The 21,334-nt window shown below is 48.2% G+C and overlaps 1 protein-coding gene across 1 annotated transcript; it reads left to right on the top strand.

Moving 5' to 3' along the window:
- The first annotated feature begins 246 nt into the window (after positions 1-246).
- On the top strand, positions 247-21,334 carry SLX4 (SLX4 structure-specific endonuclease subunit). Its single transcript, XM_039885187.1, is given in 17 exon segments — positions 247-509; positions 2,211-2,949; positions 2,951-2,979; positions 4,328-4,549; positions 5,538-5,588; positions 6,456-6,645; positions 7,539-7,757; positions 9,880-10,088; positions 10,213-10,529; positions 11,044-11,257; positions 11,707-11,795; positions 12,689-12,835; positions 13,644-13,813; positions 14,427-16,717; positions 18,605-18,704; positions 19,255-19,671; positions 20,105-21,334. Coding segments are annotated over 16 exon segments (5,424 nt in total). The 5' UTR covers positions 247-509; positions 2,211-2,587; the 3' UTR covers positions 20,502-21,334.

Here is a 21,334-nt window from a genome sequence, read left to right as displayed (position 1 = left end):
GGCCACATCACCATGGGACGCCAAGCTCTGCTCCGCCTCGCCCCGCCACGGCTCGGCCCGCCTCGCCTCACGCCCTCCGGAAACACTCTTCAACGCGCGCCCGGGCCGCGGAGAACGACGGGAAGCGAGCCTCCCAGACCACTCGGCGCCTGCTCAGACTCGATCCTCCGCCGCGGAGCCGGGGAGCGCATGCGCAGGCGCGAGGTTCTCCGTTAAGATGATGCCGCCGCGGCGCCGGAGGTAGGTGGAGCTGGGCTTTCGGGCTAGGAGTCTACACCCAGGAGTAGGAGGTCCAGCCACTTCGGTCCTTTCTCGCTTTCCAAAGGGAGAAGATCCTTCCTCGCCCGCCTCCAGCTGCGGTGTAGAGGCAGGAGCCGCGCTTCGGTGGAGGAAGCTTGGGGCCGCCTGAGGGAGGAGAGGTGGGGGGACCAGATCCCCACGACGTCGCTACCTGAGGGTCCGTCTGGCGATCGGAATTCGCCGTCAGAATCCTTGGCAGCCTTTCCCAGGTTGGCTCCCCTGACCATTTCCCGTGTGTCACTAGGTCGAGGGGAGCGGGAGGGTCCGCCCCTCACCTGTCCATTCATTCATTCCTCGTCTGCTATGAGCCTGGCGCTGCGGTAGGTAACAACGCTGAGTAGGCACAAGTCGCTGGCCCTCTGGAAACTTGCGGTCTCATAGGACCTGCTACTTCCTTCAGCAAATACTAATTGAGCAGGTATAGATGAACTGTTTCAAGGCTAATAACAGAGATGTGGAGACAGCGTAGTGTGGTGGGTGGAATTTCTTTAGCTCCCTACATCCAACAGGATTAAATGCAGTTTGGTTAGCCTGACGTTCCAGGCGCTCGAACACTGATCTCTGCCTCTCCCTGAAGGCTTTTCTCCCACCACCATTTTCTCGCTCGGATTGTACCAACCGATTTGCGGTTAATTGAGTCGACAAATAATTGTCGAGCACTTTTTACCAGTCAGGAGCCTATGAGCCAAAGAGAATACGAAGTAAAATAGATGAGTCTGTGCCTTCCTGAAGTTTTGAGCTTAGTAGGGGACAGATAATAAATATAGGACTAAAAATATGAGAGCTGATGCCCTGGGACCACACTGTCTGGATTTGATCCCAGCCCTGCCACTTCAAGAACTGTGTGTACTTGAGCCAGTTCCTCATTCTTGTGCTTGACTCCTTGCTGTAAAGAAGGGATGACAATAGATTCTAACTAATAGGATTGTAATGATTAAATGAGTTAGACTTGTAAAGCAATTGGACTGGTACCTGGCATACAGTAAGCATTCAATAAATGTTATCTATTACATATATTACATATAATTATAACGTGATAAATGCCATTGTGAAAACTGTATGATGAAAGAAAATGGGTAGTGGCAAGGGTCCACTTAGATAAGAGATGAGGGGAAGCTTCTCTAAGGAAGTGACATGGAAGATGTGAATGAGCCAGCCATACAAAGTAGATTCTAGATATATGGGTCTGCCTAGCTCTGGAAAACTAGATAAATAATCAGACAGTGGAGATTGCGTTATTGTATTTGAAATGAACTTTCTGCCATTGGGTCATTCAGTTTTGATTTTTGAACTCTACTAAACTGTGCTGATGTAACTAATGATGCCCATAAGGCCCAACCTTTGCATCTGGACAGCATTCTAGTCACTTGAGTTTGGAGAGCTCTTGCTGAGGTGAGAGGATGGAAAGGGGCCTATTTTTGATTTGGAAAAATTGATTGTACCAATGAAGGATCAGCCTCCTGTATAAGGATCTCCTGAGTATTCAAGAGAATATTCTTTCTCTTTTTCTTACCCCCTCTGCCTCCCTCTCCCTCTTCCCTTCATTACATTACCTGCTAATAGAGCCTCTAATAGCTGGAGGCCTTAGGTCTAGATTCAGGGATCAATATTTTTCTGTGGTGACTGCTCTTCATGGGATTCATTCTCCAGATTTCAGCAAAAACAATACCAAGATGCCCACGTTTTTCTGCCTGTGAAAGCATGCTTTGACAGGTTTCTAGATACCCCCCGTTTGTAGTGATATCCTATAGGATGATGGGTCTGTGTTAATCAGGCTGAACTTCTGTGTATTTGACAGGGGTATTGTTAGTTTCATACTCCACATGCTCTTGTACCTTCCTGGAAGAAATGGCATAAAATGACAATATCTGTCTAATTACATACACTTAGATGCTTTTGGTTTTCCACAGATGTGAAATTAAATGAACCAAGCGCGTTTTACCACCATGGGGATCTTGGAGCATAACCTGAGCACCGAGTTCATATGTATTCTATCTCAGAGGCATCTATCGGACAACAATACCTATCAAATGTGAACTTTAACAGAGGGAAGATTTAAATCTTCTATTTCACACAGGCTCAATCTGAAGAAAGACATTTAAAATTATGGAGGGAAAAACAGTAATTTTTGCTCAATTGTGCAAACTCTCCAGGTATCTCTGAAGTAGAGAGGAGCCCTAATGAAGCTGTGAATCTGAATTAGGCCCAGCTAGACTCATTCTCGGGCCTCCAGATCAACCCTCACTCCTCTGAAGACCAGCTTAAAGAAAATCTTACAACTGATCAGATGATGGATGAGTCAGATGATGATTTTAAGGAACTCTGTGCCAGTTTTTTCCAAAGAGTGAAAAAGAATGGCACCAAGGAAGTGTCAGGGGAAAGACAGACACAAAAGGCCTCAAATAGCACTCAAAGAACCAGCAAACCGAAAAGGACCAAACCAACTGCCACCAAGAGCAAAACCCTTCAGGGCCCCAGGGAAAGGAAAACTCGATCTGGTAGCCAGGCCCCAAGGACAAAAAAGCAAGGGGCACCCAAGTGGCAGGAGAGTGAATCAGCTCCCCCTGAGAATGGAGAACGAAGTGTGCTTGCTTCTGCTGTTCTCTGGGAGAGTGCACAGAGCACCCAGACAGGTAACCCAGCCAGAAACTGCTAGAACTTCCAGAGAGGAAGCCAGGGGTGATTTGTACTGTTTGAAACCAGGAGTTGGAAAACTTTCTGAAAAGGGCCAGATAGTAAAATTTTTTGGTTTTGCAGGCCATATGGTCTCGGTTGCAACTCCTTAACTCCCTAGACAATATGTAAACAAATGAGCTGTGTTCCGACAAAACTTTGTTTACGGAAATAGGCAGCCAGCCTGAGGACCATAGTTTGCCAACTCCTGTTTTAAAAAACATAGCCATAGAAAATATAACCCCTGTGTGTGTGTGACTTTTCCATATATGATTATGCTTGGGAGCCTTCGCTTTCTCAGTTTCCTATTAATATTTACATTATGTAGTTGACGTGAGTTACATGAACATGAAAATAATATTCTCTCATTTTCTCAAATTCATTCCAAAGTTGGTACCATATGAATTTATGTCCCAGGAGAATATCTTCAGGTCCTTCCTTTCTCTTTCAAATACCTTTTATTCTCCCCCCGCCTTTTTTTGTTCATGTTTGTTTAAGCAGCTTTCTTACCCCACTGCCGTTGATGTACTGAACCATATGCTTAGCATACATTCTTCACGCAGGGCTGAAAACTAGCCTTGCATAGATAATACAGCACAAGATCTTTGGCCTCCTGAGTTCTGCTTCTAAATTTGTCTCACCTTCAATTCCTGATCTTAAATAATATTTTTTACCTGGTGTGGTCAGGATGACCTCTCAGTGGAATGGTGGTTAAGACTTAGCTCACAGAGGCTGTTGTAAGGCTTCAGTAATGTTGCTGAAATATTATTGGTCCTTTATGCTCCCTCTGAGATTTTAGTGAAAGCTATGCATGATTCCCCCAGGAAACTGCACCTCCACACACACCTGTGAAAGTGACATACAACTTCAGGGGCTTGGCGGATCCCCACGGGGGCCATCTGTGGACACCAAGTTAAAGGAGAACATCTGACCTAGAAAGATATAAATGTATGTTATTAATATTTCTTTAATAACAGCTTTACAGAGATATTAATATTCTACAAAATTCATCCTTTTAAAGTGTACAGTTCAGTGGTTTTAGTGTATTCAAATTGTGCAACCATCACCTCTACCTAATTTTAGAACATTTTCATCATCCCAAAAATAAACCCTGTGCTCATTAGCAGTCACCCCCATTCCCCCTCCTGTCATAGATCTTTATGGCAGTTATATTTATATTACCACAAACATTGAAGTTACTAAGAAACCATCAGTCCTATTCACACTTGAGAGTTAAACCTGAAGAAGTTGGTAAAGGACCCCTTTGAAACTTGGATCTAACCTATATCTGGTGGAAGAGTCTTTTGTTTCTCTTGCTAGAACAGACAACTGTGAATATTTTCCTCCTTGCCAGAGGCTGCTCCCAACAGCGACTCCCAGCCCCCTCCTTTCTGTCTGACTGCGATGGTGCCAAGTCCCTCCAAACCCCGGGCAGCTGAGCTGGTCCTACAGCGAATGCAGCAGTTCAAGAGAGCAGACCCAGAACGTTTGAAACATGCTTCAGAAGGGTGCTCACTCCAGGCTGCACTTGAAGAAAATGTCCCAAAGGGCCCTCAAGAGGCGATGGCAGGGAATGGTACGATGGGAATTTCCTGTCTTCCCAATAGAGATAAGTTCTAACTCTGAAGGAGCGGAGGAAGAAGGAGCTTGCTGAGGGTGGGCTTTGCCTGGCGTTCGTTCTACCTTTGCCACTTCATTGTGTCTAGCTAGAGAACAAAGTGTCCCTTCCGTCATTTCTTACTTAGTTTCTTTGACAAGACACCTCTTTTAATTGACTTTTTATTATGAAATTTTCACACACAGAAAAGTCAAAAAAATATATTACAACAAAACCCTTATCTCCTCAACCTAGATTTAACAATTATTAACATTTTGCCATATATATTTTGTCTCTATAAACATACATGCTTCTATTGTACCATTTGAAAGTAAGGTATTAACATCATGATGCTTTATCCCGAGGTTCTCCTACATAATCACAGTACCATTATCACACCTAATTCCATAATATTGCCTGGTATCCAGTTCATGTGCAAATTTTCCCAATTGTTCCAAGGATAGCTTTCATAGCTGGTCCTTTTTTTATCTGAACAAGGATTTGTCAGAACTGTAAGTTCGCACCCTGCATATGGCTATAGCTCAGTAGTCTCTTAAGGTCTAGACTCTAAAACAGTCTCCTTGTCTTTTTTTTTTTTTTAATGATACTTTTTGAAGAATTCAGGATATTGTTTTTTAAAATTTCCTGCGTTCTGGATTTGCTTGACTGTTTCTTCATGATGTCATTTAACCCCTTCCTGCATACCCTGTGTTGCATTCTACTGAGTAAACTAGAGGTCTCATTGGCTCCAGGTTAAACAGTTTGACAACAGCACATTGCAGGTGCTATGCACTGCATATTGCACCACTCCAAGGGGCATATAATATTGGGTGGTTCTATTCTTTATTTTCTAAACAATATGAATTCTTATCTCTCATTAAAATATACAAAAGGAAAAGAAATAAGAAGAAACTATTGACGGACCTACTGCTAGTGAACATGTGGTCTCTTGGTATTGCATTTGCAGATTTCACCTTAGGAGCACTGAGGATTCTCAGGCTACCTCAAAGGTTCACAGGTAATGAAGTGATAGCTAACGTGGCATCAGTCCTTGAGCACCCAAGGGGAGCAGAGGAGTCACTCAACTAGCACATGAGCCCAGCACTTCCCCTACAGATGACTCAGTTGCTTCCATATATCTTCACATCATACCTAATAATGCTCAAGAGAGAGAAACTATTGCTTTACTTTAAAAAAGGAGTGAGTGGAAGGCACCAAAATAAAGTGTGATACTTTTCTGGCTTTGGTGGAAAGCGATAGGCCATAGTAACATTCAAGAATTGGGGATTTATGAAGTTCTCAGGGTATATCCCTCATAAGTGCTCCAGCAACATCAGATGTGACAGAGGGCCATATTGGTGGACCTGGCCACCTTGGGAGCTATCTCAAGGCGTTTCACTCTGACCTTGTTCTTCTAGGATGGGCAACAAAGATCATAGCAGTAGGAAAGGTTGAGCTTTGAAGAGAAAACTTAGATTTGTTAGGAGTCTTGTAAACCTGGCATGCCCGAGGTAGCCAACTTTAGCAGAAATGGGAAAAATGAAAGGGAAGTTCCTAGGACCTTGATAGTTAAAGACCACCAGTATTGGCCTCGCCTGGGAGTTGTTAGAAATAAAGGACGTCAGTCTCCACCTAGATCTTCAGAATTTGAGCCTTCATTTTAACAAGGTCTTTAGATGATTCGTACACATATTAAACTTGGGAAGTATTGTTCTAAGAGCCCTGTTTAGTGCCCAGTTTCACTGGATGGTGCTAGGCACAAGGCAGAGTAGTGCTGGGTCTGGTTTTTCCACACTCCACCAGTGTCCATGCTCTGTGAGATCTGACAGATGTACAGATGTCTGAGAATGAGCTCATCCTCATGGATCTTCATGCCTCTCCACAGAGTCTGGGCCCTGGCTCCCTGCCACAGAGAGTGACACTGCAGTGGCCTTAGCCCTGCAGCAGGAGTTTGGGCATGAACAAGCATCTACACATGACGATAGCCTGGAGGAGAAGGGCTTGTTCTTCTGCCAGATCTGTCAAAAGAACCTCTCAGCTATGAATGTGATACGAAGGGAGCAGCACGTGAACCGGTAGGAGCAACTCAGCCCTCACCTCTCTGTGGGTGTGACCAATTCCAGAGGCCCCTATGGCTGTAGTGGGAATCTCTAGATAGTGTGACAGTAACACCTCAGTGTTCGTGTCAACCTGTTCTTGCTTTTTTTTTTTTTTAAACAGCTTTAATTCGTATACCATACAACTCACCCATTTAGAACGAACAATTCAATGGCTCTTATTTAGTATATTCACAGAGTTGAGCTATAATCATCACAATCAATTTTAGAATTTCATTACCCTAAAAAGAAAACTCGTACCGATTAGTATTCTCTCCTCATTCCCCCTCCCCCCATTCCCTGGCAACCACTAATCTGCTTTCTGTCTAGAGATTTGCCTAGTCTGGATATAAGTGGAATCACACAATATGTGGCCTTTTGTGTCACGTATTTCTTCACTTAGCATATTTTCAAGGTTCATCCATGTTGCCGCATATGTCAGTGCTTCATTCTTTTTCTTATAGCTGAATAATATTCCGTTGTATGGATAGACCACATTTGTTTAGCCGCTCATTTATTGATGGACATTGGGATTGTTTCTACTCTTTGGGTATTGTAAATAGAGCTGCTATGAATATGCATTTCATGTGTTTGCTTGAGTATCTCTTTTCAGTTCTTTTGTGTATATACTTAGGAATGGAATTGCTAGGTTATATGGTGACTCTGTTTCATCAGTCCTTGCTTTCTTCAGCCACCTTTGCTAACAGATACCCAAGTTCCATGTCTGAAGGCTGACTACAGTCTGTGTGGAGGGACTGGCTTTGGGGAACAAGGTTTGGCCCCCAGCATGTCCATATAGATGTGGATCCATGTTTGCTTTAATCCACATCACCAGGGAGGGTGGTTCTCCTATGTTTACTATCTTCCTCCAGGTGCCTGGATGAGGCTGAAAAGGCACTGAGACCTTCCGTGCCTCAGATCCCTGAATGCCCAATTTGTGGCAAGCCATTTCTCACCCCAAAGAGCAGAATCAGTCACTTGAAACAGTGTGCAGTGAAGATGGAGGTTGGCCCTCAGCTCCTGCTCCAGGCTGTGCGGCTGCAGACAGTTCAGCCCGAGGGGACCTGCAGCACACTGGCACCAGCATCTAGGTGAGTCAATGAAAAGGAAGAAAATCAAAAAAGTACTCTGATTTGTCTTTTAAAAAAAATGCCTTGTGTAGTATTGGAAGACAATAAAGCCCTTTGCTTCTGGAAATGAAACATGAGGAAATTAGTCAGTCTCCACAGGGATTGAGGAGGGGACAAATTCTGCATCCTCGAAGGCTCTGAAATGGTCCATGTCCGCAGGTATGTCTGCAGAAATGAAAGGACCAGGTGGACTGATTTCCTCTGAGTGCATTCTGAGAGTTTTCCATTCCTAGGCTCCTGCAGGTCAGTGCCCTCTAGACCAGCTAAGAATTCAGTAATTCACTTTTACTACATCCATTTCATATGTGGTACAGCCCAGCTATTACTCAGTGTAGTCTAATTTTCATACTATTAGTATGATTACTCAGCATAGTTCAAAGAGTTGGTGAAACAGAACCACAGGCCTTTTTTTTTTTTTAATTTACATGAATTAAATGTTTAAGTGTTAAAATAGAAGGCCTGGCTGATGAAACAAGTCTTCTGTGTGAAAACCACAGGCACACAAGTGGTAGAGGATCAGCTTTGCTCTGCATTGCTCCTGCCACAGCGTATGCCAGAGTAGATCCCAGCATTATAGGGAACACAGGCAGCATTGGCCCTGGACTGCTATAGGTTTGGGACTTCTTTCCTTGGACAGTTGTCAGAAGCAAAGGGAAGACTAAGGGCAGTGTGCTTGTCCTGGCCACTGCCTTGCGTATAGGTTCTAGGCCTCAGAGCTGGGCCAGTGCTGGGGAGGGCAGAGGCCAAATCTTCACTAGTGAGCCTATCTGTATTTTAGCACATCAGCACTAGCATCATAGATTAAGAAGCCTTAAGGCTGAGAATAGATGTTACCTACGCCATCGCTTGCCTTTTGGCAGGACCACACTGAAACTACTTTCTCAGATAAAATATATCTGCTTTTCAAATATCTCCAAGAAGTGAAGCAAGATGTGTGAGGGTCTTTCTAAAATATTGTTAAAGTAGAAAGCTACAAATGGACAGCCTCACTGAGACTTTGAGCCTCACCTGCCCTAAGGCCACTCCTGGGGCATCTGGAACTCTGGGGTAGTCAGGACTGGCTAGGGCACATATGCTGGTCGGAGCATCCAACTTGCCCTGATACGCCTCACCTGCTTTCACCTGGGCCCCGGCCCTGCCTGCTGCTCCTGGAGGTGCAACCTGCACCATGGTAGGGCCTAGGGATGGTAGGGTGGCTCCTTTTCCTCCTGGAGATTGTGGTTATTGTGGAGGGGTCATAGGAAGTTGGAACTGAATTAGGGCTCACCTAGGTGATACCTGAGATTCTGGAGCCATCGCGGGCCCAGTGGAGAGCTTGAGCTTTTGTGAAAGTCAGAGGCACGTCCAAAATACCCTACAGCTGCAGGGAAGGTGATCTTGGGTTTGCTCTCAGTTTCTGTCTCATCTTTATCCTCCTACTTCTTTCCCAGCCTGTTGGGAGTCAGCAGGCAGGCTAGGTTCTCTCTAGTCTGAAGATCTTTCAGTGAATCTCCAAGCCAAATGAGTTGCTGCATGTTGGCCTCTGAGCTAACTAACCATGTTGGCAGCCCAAGTTGGGAGGCCTTTTCTTCAGGCCTTGGGCAGAGGAACTGCCCTGCAGCCCCTGCAGAAGGGAAGGGATCCTTTCATGGCCAATGTAGCCAGGACCGCGTAAGGGGCATCTGAAGTATCGATGGGCAGAAGTTGGTGGAATCCAGGGTGCTGAATTGGGACCATTGAGTGCTGACTCTACTGGAAGGGTTTGGCCACATCTAGGGTATGCAGGTACTGCTAATGGCATTGAATATCCACCAAGAACCCGGCTGGGCAGCATTGCATGAAAGAACTCAGACTCTCCTGTGTCTGGACCACACTGAACTTTTGGCTCAGGATGGCATGAGCTTACCTGAGACACAGAATGAGCACAGTGAACAACACCTGAAGTACTTGATGCTTCTGTCTGATGGGTCCCCATTCATCCTTTTCTCTCCCCCCAACAGAGGAGAAGCAATCCAGCCCTCTCTTGTCCAGTGGGGACCACTTTAGAACAGGAAGTACTCACACCTCTGGCCATCACTAACATTTTCTTTGGCTGCCTTTTAAGCTTCAGAAATCACGTTGGAAGTCTGAAGCGGAAGGGAGCCCCCAGTAAGAAAGAGCCACAGAAGAGGCGGAAAGTCAACGAGCCTGAGGTGCCATCTGAGGACCTGCTGGTGGCCATGGCTCTGTCCCGGTCTGAGATGAAGCAGGAGGCTGTGCCTGCAGTGCTCAGACTGGGAACGGCTTTTTCTGAGAGAACAAAACTGGCAACAGGTATGTGTGACCATGAGTGGAGGTGCCAGGCCCGGCCATACTGCTGCTGGCTGAAGGGTACCGCTGTGCCTCAGGGTATGTGGACAACTTCGTTTTTGACTGTGTCACTTCTGTTTCTCTCTAGAGAAGAAGAGTCGCAAGAAGAAAGTTCCTATTTCCCCACCCCAGTTGTTAGTCCAGGACTTGGAAACTACAGGGAGACAGATTGAGGATCGCGTGGCTCAGCTCTTTGCGGAGGAAGTAGAATTGTCTAGCACACCACCACTTCCTGAGAGCAGACTCCTAAAGGAAGATCTGGAAAAGGCCAGCAAGTGTCAGCGACTGCCTGAAAAGAAGCAGAACTTCCTGTGGGAGGGTAGCGCGCTGACTGGGGCCTGGGCTCTGGAATCCTTCTACACGGCAAGCTTGGTGCCTTCCATGGTTCCCCAGCGGCCCGAGAAGGTATGCCCTTCCCACCCACACATGCAGGTGGGCTCTCGGGAGGTGTTGGCAGCTCCAGGATTACTGAACTGGGAATCAACAGCTGGAGGACAGAAAGTTTGAGAAGAGAAGGGGAGGAAGCTTAGGGGCATCATCCACAGTATGCTTCTCTGCAGTGAGAACAGGGAGCACCCACTGGTTCCCAAATGTGTTCCTGGGAAGAATTTAAAATGCAGAGTCTTGGGGGCTGGTGCAATCTGCCTGTCATAGGGCCCAGGAACCAGACAGGCCTGAGGCAAGTGCTCTTGCAGCCAAGAGCACTTACTCTCTTGAGACCATTTAGATGACACCAGGGACCTTTCTGTAGATGCACATGTCACAGGCATGGCCTTTGCTGTGACAGAGAGGCCTGTTGACAGATGATGATGGAGAAAAGCTTCTCGGGGTTGCTCTGGGCTATGGGTGGCACCTTTAGGAACTATGTGGTTCCTGCTGCAGCAGCCACATGGTCACTCTGGCTTCCAACTTCTTTCAGGAGTCCATGCTGCCACCAGTGCTGCCAGACCAGCCAGAGCTAGGTGTGCGCATGCCACCTATTCTCCACAGTGCCAGCCCCAGGAACCCATCACCCTCTGCCAGCCAGAGGGAGCACCAAGCCCTGCAGGACCTCATAGACCTAGCAGGAGAGGGGCTGAGCACCAGCCCATGGCCCTGCAGCAGGGGCCTGGGCGGCTCGGGAGGGACTGAAGGTAAGACACTGGATGGGACACGTGGGCCAGCCCTGCCCTCTGGGCCCTCCCTTTCCTAGGATCGAAGCCATGACAGCAGCTCAGATCCAGGGTTCCCTTACTCATCCCTGTATAATGGAGAGAATGCTCAGTTTCTATAGGTGCTTTTTGTCCTCAAAAGTGAATGTAACATAGGTAAGTCTATCGCCATCTTCCTCAAACTTTAACCAAGGGACAGAGCTGAGCAAGCGATTGGTGGGATAATTCTGTCTTTTATTGCCTGTGTCCCTCTCTGTTTGGAAGGAGTGAAAGTGGTTTGTGAGCATTGCTTTCACTGAAGCAGTCTTGATAATGAGTACTTCCAAGGAGTCTTTGGGGTCGACTCAGCCCAAAATTGATGCTCTTTCCCTGAAGGCTGGCTGACATTGCTGGGAGGCAATATTCTTTTAACCTGCGAATCCTTCTCTCAGGGATGGATCTGTTGCCTGGTGGACTTCCACTGACTGGGTTTGTCCTGCCACCTAAGGAGCAGCACCTGGAGAGGGGCGGCCAAGCTTCGGTAAGGAAGGGGCCTCTCCATGAGGCCCGGGCCTGCTCCAGCTCTGCAGTCTTGGCTGTTCACAGCATTTGAGCTGAGCCAAGCGAGAGCCCGTAGGAGCCTCCTGTCCCCGTCTTGGGGCTCTGCCATGAGGCTTCATCCCTTTTGTCACTGAATTCTGAGGGTAGCTCAGAGGAACCACCATTACTCCGTGAGGTTGCTTTATTCAGCTGACTGCTCTGTGCATTCATTTTTCAGTTTCATTCATTCATTCAGGACTCACAGTGCCCCTCTGACATGCAGACCTGGGGTTGCCTTCCCCAACAGTTCATATTCTGTGTTGGTGATTAATTGGGCAAGAAGTTGGTTTCCCCTAGAGTGGACATCACCCCATTAGTATATCAGTATCACACCAAGGTCTCCTGGTGACCATGACACATAGTCAGAGAAGGGACTTGGAGCTCCTCTCAGCTGGGTCCCTGAACTTCTTGGACTGGGGCCTTCGTCTGTTATACCAGACTGGTAAGTTTCCTCACAGTGCTGCCCAACAGGGTTTATGAAACACTAGCCTGGCATACACAGTGCTTAGTAGCAACCGCTGCTGCAGCTCTATCTCTATTAGAACTGCCACACCTCTCCACTTGCTGGTCCCTCCCATTTTAGGCCAGAGAACTCAATGTGATAGAGAATTTGAGAAAGAAGCTAGTGTTGTTGCATGTCACTGAGTGACTTAAGGTAACTTTAAGGTGGAACCCAATGTAGGAACCCTCTGGAGGGGAGCACAGGGGTCCCGCCTGGCCACCCCAGTGTCATTTCAATAGGAGAACTTGCACAGTTAGGCGAGAGACAGATAGAAGTGACTGCTCTCCCGCGGTTTGCTGGTTGCTGACTTCAGTGCCATGGTCTTGTTTTAGCTCTCCCTCAGTTTGCTGGTTGCTGACTTCGGTGCCATGGTCAATAACCCACACCTGAGCGACATCCAATTTCAGATGGACAGCGGGGAAGTGCTATATGTCCACAAGTTCGTGCTTTATGCCAGATGCCCACTTCTCATTCAGTATGTAAGTACTCAGTGAATAATCTGTGTTTCAGTGGAACCCTCCCATCCTCCTCAAGCCTCCTTGTCCTTCTCTCTCCCCCTGCTCACCTTCTTCCTTCCTCTCCCTCTCCCTCTCCTTCTGCCCTCCTCTCCCTCTACTTGTCTCTCTACCTCTCTGTTCCTCTTCACTCTCTGCCCAGGCTCTCTCCCTTTCTTCCTGTTCCCGTAGGTCCCCCTCCTGAGCCCCCTCACATGCTCTCACCCATCTCCCTCCCTGCTCTCCTCACATGGCCTAAACATTTTTTCCTTTCTGTTGCCATAAGGTTATGCTTCCATAGAGAAGCCACATTCAAGGTTAGGAAGTAGCAAAAGGGGATGGATGACCTCAGGATTGGAAAACATCAGATTTCTTGTTCCATTGAATAAAAATCCCTTCCTCCCCTCCCCTCCAGAATCGTTTCTTTCTCCTTTATTTGCATAATTTAAAGTCTTATAAGCAACCTCTTTAAAGCTGAGCTGCTGACGTGTGTTTGACTTGAGTATCACATTGCAGGAATCCAGGAGACTGCTATCAGTTTCTCTCAGAAAGTTCTAGTGCCTTTGATATGTCTGTCAAAAGGAAACTAACTGGATTCTTGAACGTATATCCTCAATTCGATTTTGAAAATAGAAGTTTTATGCCCTAAACTATAGAATTCCTGGCCAAGAAAATGGGGCGACACTGGTTAATGCTCATCCCAGGGCTGAGGCAGGACCCCCCAGGCCATCTGCTTCGCCCTAAGTCATGACTGTCTAATCGATAAACCTTCTGTACTTTATTTCACCCTCAGGTAAATAGTGAAGGCTTCTTTGCTGTAGAAGATGGCGACCTGAGAACCCAGCGTGTCCTGCTGAGTGACGTGAGCACTGAGGCCATGCGTGCATTCCTGCATTATCTCTACACCGCAGACACTGGCCTGCCTCCGCAGCTGGCCCCTGACCTGAGTTTCCTGGCCCGCAGGTATGGGTTGTTCTTTCCATTTACTTCATGGCTTTTGACATTAACTGACAAAGATTACCAGGTTGATGGCTCATGGGCGGGCCAGGGCTGAGTCCTTCCTATACCTTTTAATCTCAAGTTAATAACCAGTGGATACCTTGTACAGGATGTATTATAGGAAGTCTGGCCAGAAATGGACTATTGCAGGAGAGCCAAGTGCTGCTTGAGGAGGCCTCTGCCAAAGCATGTGGCTTTTAGCTCCCTGGGCATAAGAGAGTGGTTCTCAGCTCTACCAAACACTGCTGCTCCTCGACTGTCCCACCACTAAAGCTAAACAGTGGCAGTCCCTTCCCAAGTCCCAGAAAAGAGAAGTAGAAGGCATTGTCCAACACTCAGCTTGTCCACACTGGTACCTCAGGAGAGGTAGCAGATAGCTCAGCAGAAAACAGGTATTTTACCTCCTAACAAGGTGTGAGGGCCTCTGGGTATGAGCACAGGCACCCTAGTTTCGGGAGAGCAGGGAGAAGGCCAGGACTGAATCACAGTTGTCCTCCCTGTGAGGATTTCTGCTCTGATCCCCGCCTGCCCTGGGGGCACCTGGCTGCCACCTCATGCATGGTGTTTCCTGTTGCAGGTTTGGTGTGAATGAGCTTGTTCACCTCTGTGAACAAGCGTCTGTTGTGATGGATTCAGAGGATGAACAATGGAAAGAGAAGGAAGACAAGGACTGTGAAAGCAGAGTGGAGAATTTCCAAGAACTCTTGAGGGCAGTGTGGGTAGATGAAGAGGAGGAAGCAGAGGCCTTGTTGCAACCTGAGGGCCATGAAGAAGACAGAGAAAAGGTCAATGAAGCAGAAATGGAAGAAATTTATGAATTTGCAGCTACTCAGCGAAAGCTACTCCAGGAGGAAAGAGCTCCAGAGACTGAGGAAGAAACTGACCAGCTTGGAGAGGATGGTCCAAGTCCTAGGCAAATCGTAGCAAGTGTCCAGGTTAAAGAACAGTCGGAAAATGAAGAACAGATAGAATTGTTTGGGCAGGGAAGAGATGAAGCCCCAGCCAAATGGAAAACCGTGAGACAGTCCATGCTCTTGCCACTTGAGAGCCAGTGTTCAGACAGGGAGGAGGCGGTAGAGGCCCAGAAGGAAGCACTGGATCATTTCAGCTCCTCTAACCCTTCTCAGGGCTGCCAGGCAGAGAGAAGGGAAGGGGTCTTTTTGTATTCAGTTGATGTTGATGATGATGAACAGCCCTTCGCATCAACTCCAGGAGGATACCCTGAACCATCCCAAATAACGAGTGATCTCAAGGAAGGCAACAGCACTGTCGGGGAAAAGGGGACGGAGAGTTCCTGTCCTTCTACTCACCAGCAAACACCCCCATCTCGCCGGTGCTTCTTCCCATCACAGAGCCCTCCAGGCAGGAGTCCCCGCCAACCACACCCTCGCCTTCATCGCACAACTGCCTCCTCCCCACCAAAGCCCCAGTCACAGGGCAGAGCTTCCAGGGTGGACTCCCAGGACTCGCCACTGAAGCAGAGAAGGGGCCGGAGCCTTCTCACATTACTTGATGATCCAGGCTGCCAGAAAGGCAAAGAACGTGGCTCCATGTTGGAATGCAGAAATAAAGGTGTCCTGATCTCCCCAGAAAAGTCTCTATCCATTGACCTAACCCAAGCAAAACCTAGTCATCGGAGCTCCAGATCTCAGAATTCTCTGTCTAGCGTGAACAGAGAAGATGAGATTATCCTTTTATTGGATTCAGACGAAGAGTTGGAGCTAGAACAAAGCAAAATAAAGTCAGTTTTTAATAGTCCCCCAGAAGAAGGAAAAGTTCTAAAAGTTAGCCCCAAATCCTCTGAACTGTTCTCTGTCATTGACGTCGATGCAGATCAAGAACTTTCCCAAAGCCCACCAAGAAGAGAGGCCACACTGCAGCAGGAGGAGGGGGGAGCATCAGGGAACCAGGGCTCTGTGGATGGCAAAGAGACTCCCCAGCTCTTCCGTGACCCTGAAAGCAGCCCTGATGAGGCTAGCACCACAGATACCTCATGGCTGGTGCCCGCCACCCCACTGGCCAGCAGAAGCCGAGACTGTTCGTCACAGACCCAAATCATGGGCCTCAAGTCCAGGACTTCAGTGGACCAAACGGCTCAGCTCAAGCCCAGGGCCCCGTTAGAAAACAAGGATGGACCTGAAGCTGCGAATAAGTTTTCAGTAATCATGCCCCAGACATCGTCGTCCTGCCTGGTCCCTGTTGCTCCTGGAAGCCCTGACAGCAGAAGTCAGATCTACAGAAGTCCTTCCAGTCCCCATCCTCGGCGCCACAAGCACTTTTCTCCTCTGTCTCCCTGTCCGACCTCAGGAGGCCTCACTGATTTCAGCAGGCAGTTCCAGAATTGCTCGCCACCTAGGCCGAGCCTGCTGAACCAGGCCACAGCGAGTGAAGTGGTAGAGGTGGAGGACAGTGAAGATGAGCAGGAGATGGCCTCCCGCCAGGCTAGCAGCAGCCTCCTGCTGGACAGCAATCCCCCCATTCCATCTGATGACAGCTGTTGGCATGTCGAACCCCTCTCACCAATTCCAATTGACCATTTGAACCTCGAGCGAACCGGACCCCTAAGCACCAGTAGCCCAGGTGGTAAGGTGGGGGAAGTCTGGCACAATAGTGACTGCCACTCCCCGGCACTCCTGGGCACGACCCCCATCCGAGGAAGCTGCACTGGCCGAGGAAGTTGCATTGGCGGTAGGAAGTCTCAAGAGAAATCCCCTAGGGCCGGCTCCCCTGGGAGCAGCAGGCTGAGCTTCTTGAATTCAGCTCTGTGGGATGATTGGGATGAAGAACAGAAGTCTCCAGAGGTGCTTCCTCTGGCCCAGACACCGAGCGCTGATCGAGCTCAGAAATCAGAAGGGTTAAAGAAGCCAAGTGAGTAGTGGACAAGGTTGTTTGTCTTTTACACTAAGGGCCAGGGAAGAAATCGGTAATGACAACACGGGGTGGTGATGCTGACGGGCCTGCTGACCTGCAGCAAGCCCCTTCCTTGCCTTCCAGACCCCTGTCTACAGTTCAGGAAGAATGGGCTTATCAATCAAACTTCTTAGCCACTAAGTCAGGGTTCCTAAACTTGCCTGGTCCCTACGGCTTGCTTGGGCACTTGTTAAAAATCCCTGCCTATGGACCCGACTCCAGAAAACTGAACCAGTACCTCCAAGAGGCCGAGACACACACCTTTTGTGTTCGTTAAGATTGGGCAAGTGCAGTTCCTCAAAAAGTTGAACGTAGATTTGCCGTTGTGACCCAACAGTCCCACTCTTACATATATGTCCAAAAGAATTAAAGTCAGGATTCAAATAAATCCTTGTTTACAGATGTTCACAGCAGCGCTATTCACAATAGCCAGTGGGTAGAAACAACCCAAATACCTATCATGTGGTCTATCCATGAAATGGAATATTATTCAGTCATAAAAAGGAACGAAGCACTAACACATACTACAACACAGATGAATCTTGAAAGCCTAATGTTAAGTGAAAGAAGCCAGTCACAAAAGACCATACATTCTATGATTCCATGTAGATGAAATGTCCAGAACAGTCAAATCCATATAGATAGCAGATTAATGTTGCCAGAGGCTGAGAGGAGAATGGGGAGTGACTGCTTGCTGGGTATGGAATTTCTTTTGGGGAGATGAAAATGTTTTGCATTTAGATAGAGGTGGTGGTGCACGATACTGTGAATATACTAAGTGCCACTCAGTTATTCACTTTAAAATTTTATTATGTGAATTTCATCTCAACTTAGTAAAAACAACAGATGGGGCAAGTGTGGGGGTTCTGCTCTGGGCCTCGGTCCTTCCTTATCCCTGAGCTCATTTCAGTCAGAGGGGACAATCAAAGCACCAGTGTCAGCTCCTCAAGGTGCTGCCCCTACTCTCTAGCTGGACAGATCCAGAGAGAGCAGGGAAGGGTAGGGTAGCACTGAGCAGTGACTGGTAACGGGGAAGCAGAGCTTATAGGCAGAGCATCTCCCTGCGACTGGGTGTTTCATTTCCTCCTAAAATCCTAGACCAGGTGGGCATCATTGTTCAGTGCTCTCAGCCTTGAGTGAGCATCAGAATTGCCTGGGGAGCTTCTTAAAACACTTGTGGCCAGGCCCCACCACAGAGCTTCTGCTTTAGAAGGTCTGGGGTGTGACCAAAAATTTGCATATCTAACTGGTTCCCAGGTGGTGCTGTGAGAACTGCAGCGGGAGGCTTTAGACCAGGGGACCTTAATCTGAATCTGAGATGGGATTCAAGGAGTGATAAACTGAAATAATGTAAAGAATTTTGTGCATTTTTCAGGAGACAGAGCCTGTTGTTTTCATTGGTGTTTCAAAGGGCTCCATGCTCATAAAAAAGATAAGAACCAACATCTATCTGTTCCTGATTGTCCCATTTGTCTTTAAAATACTGTTTTCTTTTTAAAAAATAACAGCTTTACCGAGACATTATTCACATAGCATAAAATTCACCCTTTAAAATGTACAGTTCGGTGATTTTTAGTATACTCACAGTATTCCACAACCATCACCACTATCTAATTCCAGAACATTTTCATCATCCCCAAAATAAGTTCTGTAGCATTAGCAGTCACTGCCATTGCCCTGTCACTCATCTGTTTCTACCCCATTCATACAGCATCAGCATTGTACAAGGCTGATGTGGCCCTCATTGGTTTTAAGTGCAGTATTTCTCTTAGTGACACTAACAGGGTCAGAATTGGCAAACTCAGGTGCCTCATACTGAAACATGTTTTTTATTCTACCCAGAAGGTGCTAATCGGAGGAAGAACTTGCCCCCAAAAGTGCCCATAACACCAATGCCACAGTATTCCATCATGGAGACGCCTGTACTGAAGAAGGAACTAGATAGGTTGGTGTTGCTCTTGAAAGCTTGCTCATTAGTGGTCCCCTTCCTCCTATGAGTGACCAGGCTTAGTAAGGCTGGAAGCTGAATGACCCGCCACAGGCTCCACCCTGGGCTCTGGTGGTGGGGGCCGCTGGGGGTGTGGTTCATGCCTCCTGGCTCTCTTCATGTTATTCTTCAAATTACCCAGGCCTCAAGAAGCTAAGAAATGAGACTCTTCCAGGTCACCCATCAGGTAACAGGTCTCCATGTCCCATGTGGGTGGAGATGGGACCCTGGCCTTAACAGTCTGAGTAAAGAGACCTGATTTTTAAAAATAACATCAGAACTATCTCATCCCAATGAATGCTGCTCTTCACCTGGGGCCTGGTGAAGTCATCGCCACCATCGTCACTCAGAACAGGGGGAACAGCCCGTCTAGAATATTCTTCAGAGTAAGCTCAGTTGGCATGCAGGATAGACACTAACCTTTGTGTAACTTAAAATGTCAGTTACGCAAAGCCATTAATTTGTTAATAATTGCTCTTTGCTGAAGTTCATCTGTTTCTCCATTCAGATTTGGGGTCCGTCCTCTGCCCAAACGCCAGATGGTTCTGAAACTGAAGGAGATATTCCAGTACACTCACCAGACACTGGAATCAGACTCTGAGGACGAGAGCCAATCATCACAGGTGCTCCTGGAGGCTCCTTGCAGCCAGACCCACACCACCAAGACCTCTAAGGCTTCAAGGGCAGCTGGGTGCACCAGCCTGGAGGCCACTTCTGACCTTGTTCCCCAAAGGTCCAAGGAATCTGCTAAGAGCAAAGGCCCCCAACATCGAAAGCAGCAGCCAGGTGGAAGCATCTCCCCGCGGAGCATGTTACCAGCTGAGGAAGTGCCCCTAAGCCCTGATGGTGACACCCAGCTCCCGGCCTCTCAGAAATCCATGACCACTTCTGTGGACAGCGGTGACAGCTCCTTTAGCTCACAAAGGTAACCAGATGGAAGGACAGGGCCAGTGGCTTCGTAGGTCCTCCGACTAGTGGGTCCAAGAGCTGGCATAAGCAAGGCCTTGATGGGCCAGTATTCAGAAACACCGGTTGCCTTCTGAGTTTAAACTATAGGAAACGTAGATGGGGTTAAAGGGCAGTGCCCTGTGGGCCTCAGCCCACAGGATGCTCCCTCGAGTGGGGCCAGCCCAGCACACCTCCTTGAGGGCCAGCGGCCAACAAGAAGTTTCTGTCTGAGGGCAAGTTCCCGCTCAGGCCAGCAGCTAGAGTGCCAGGGACACAGCACTGAGGGGTCATCCATGCCATGGGCCAGGCTCCACAGGGGACATAGAAACACACTTCTTCCTTCAGAGAGGCTCCTGGTCTTGGGGGCTGGAGGGAAGGGGTGTTGCAAAATACTCTCTGGTTCTTTTCAGTTCTTCTTCCTGTGAGTTTGGAGTGGCCTTTGAGTCTGCAGGAGAAGATGAGGGTGAGGATGGGGTCAGTGCTTCACAGGCAGCTGTCCAAGCAGTGACCACAGAGGAGGCAGTGAGGCGCTACATCCGCTCTACGCCAGCACTGTACCGCAAGGTGCTGCTCTACCAGCCCTTTGAGCTGGCAGAGCTGCAGGCCGAGCTGAAGCAACAGGGCATCCGCATGACCACGGGGAAGCTGCTGGACTTCCTGGATGCCCACTGCATTACCTTCACCACTGCTGCAGCCCGGAAAGAGAAGCTCGAGAGGAAGAGGCAGCAGCCTGTAGGCAAGAAGAAGCGAGGCAAAACCAACCAGCCCGTCCCCCGCTCCCCACCCATGGCCATCAGCAGTCTGTGAGATCTGCAGCCCCTTCAGCTAGCCAGGTCTCCACAGGCATTTTTGGGCCCCAGGTCCATATCCGCCCTCCCTGTGAAAATGACAACGGCACTGTGTATGTAGAATGTTCACTAGTGGAATGTTCACTAACTAATCAGTGAAAGCTGCAACACCTACAATTCATGGTGTTGTGACGAGCTCCCGGGCTGGAGCTCCTCTCCACCGCATTTCCTGGAGTGCTATTTGGAGCATGTCACTCACTGGACTAAGGGCCCCTGGCCTCCTCCCTCTATCAATGCCCAGTTTGTCTCCCTTTAACCCCCTTGGGCCAGTGTGTGTTTCAGAAGGGCAGTGGGCCACCAGCAGCTGGCCAGAGTGAGGCCTGATTCGGCACATCTTTTGCTCTCTGCATCCATCACTGCAGTCATCTGTGTCCTGAGATGGATGTCCGGGTCCAGCCTGCCCTGCCTGTCCTTCTTCTCAGCACTTGTGCTGTAATCCCAGCCTCCACCAGCAAACCAGGTGTCCACAGGCCTTCCACACTGCCATGCCCTAGGTACTCTAGCCATCCTGTCAAGACACCTGTCATTGTCACCAGCAGTCTCTAAACTGGACAGTGTGGAAGGTCCCAGCATAGCTGTTAAGCCCCCAAAATAAGCATGTTCTTTGTGACCTGGTTCAGTTGGTGTGTATTAAAGCTGCCTCCAGCCTCAGGAGCGGTGTGGAGCACAGGTGAGGCCCAGGAAAGAAGAGTTTGAGTCTCTGCATCCTTGTGAATGTCTTGTCTGTTTTAAATACAGTGCAGTCAATTTTATATGATGTGCAATAAAAACAAAAAGCCTTTATGAAAACTT

This window comes from Pteropus medius, unplaced genomic scaffold, assembly GCF_902729225.1.
Source record: "Pteropus medius unplaced genomic scaffold, Ma_sr-lr_union100, whole genome shotgun sequence".
NCBI classification, from domain to species: domain Eukaryota; kingdom Metazoa; phylum Chordata; class Mammalia; order Chiroptera; family Pteropodidae; genus Pteropus; species Pteropus medius.
Note: the sequence above shows the minus strand (reverse complement) of the source record. Positions and strands in the feature narration are given on the sequence as shown.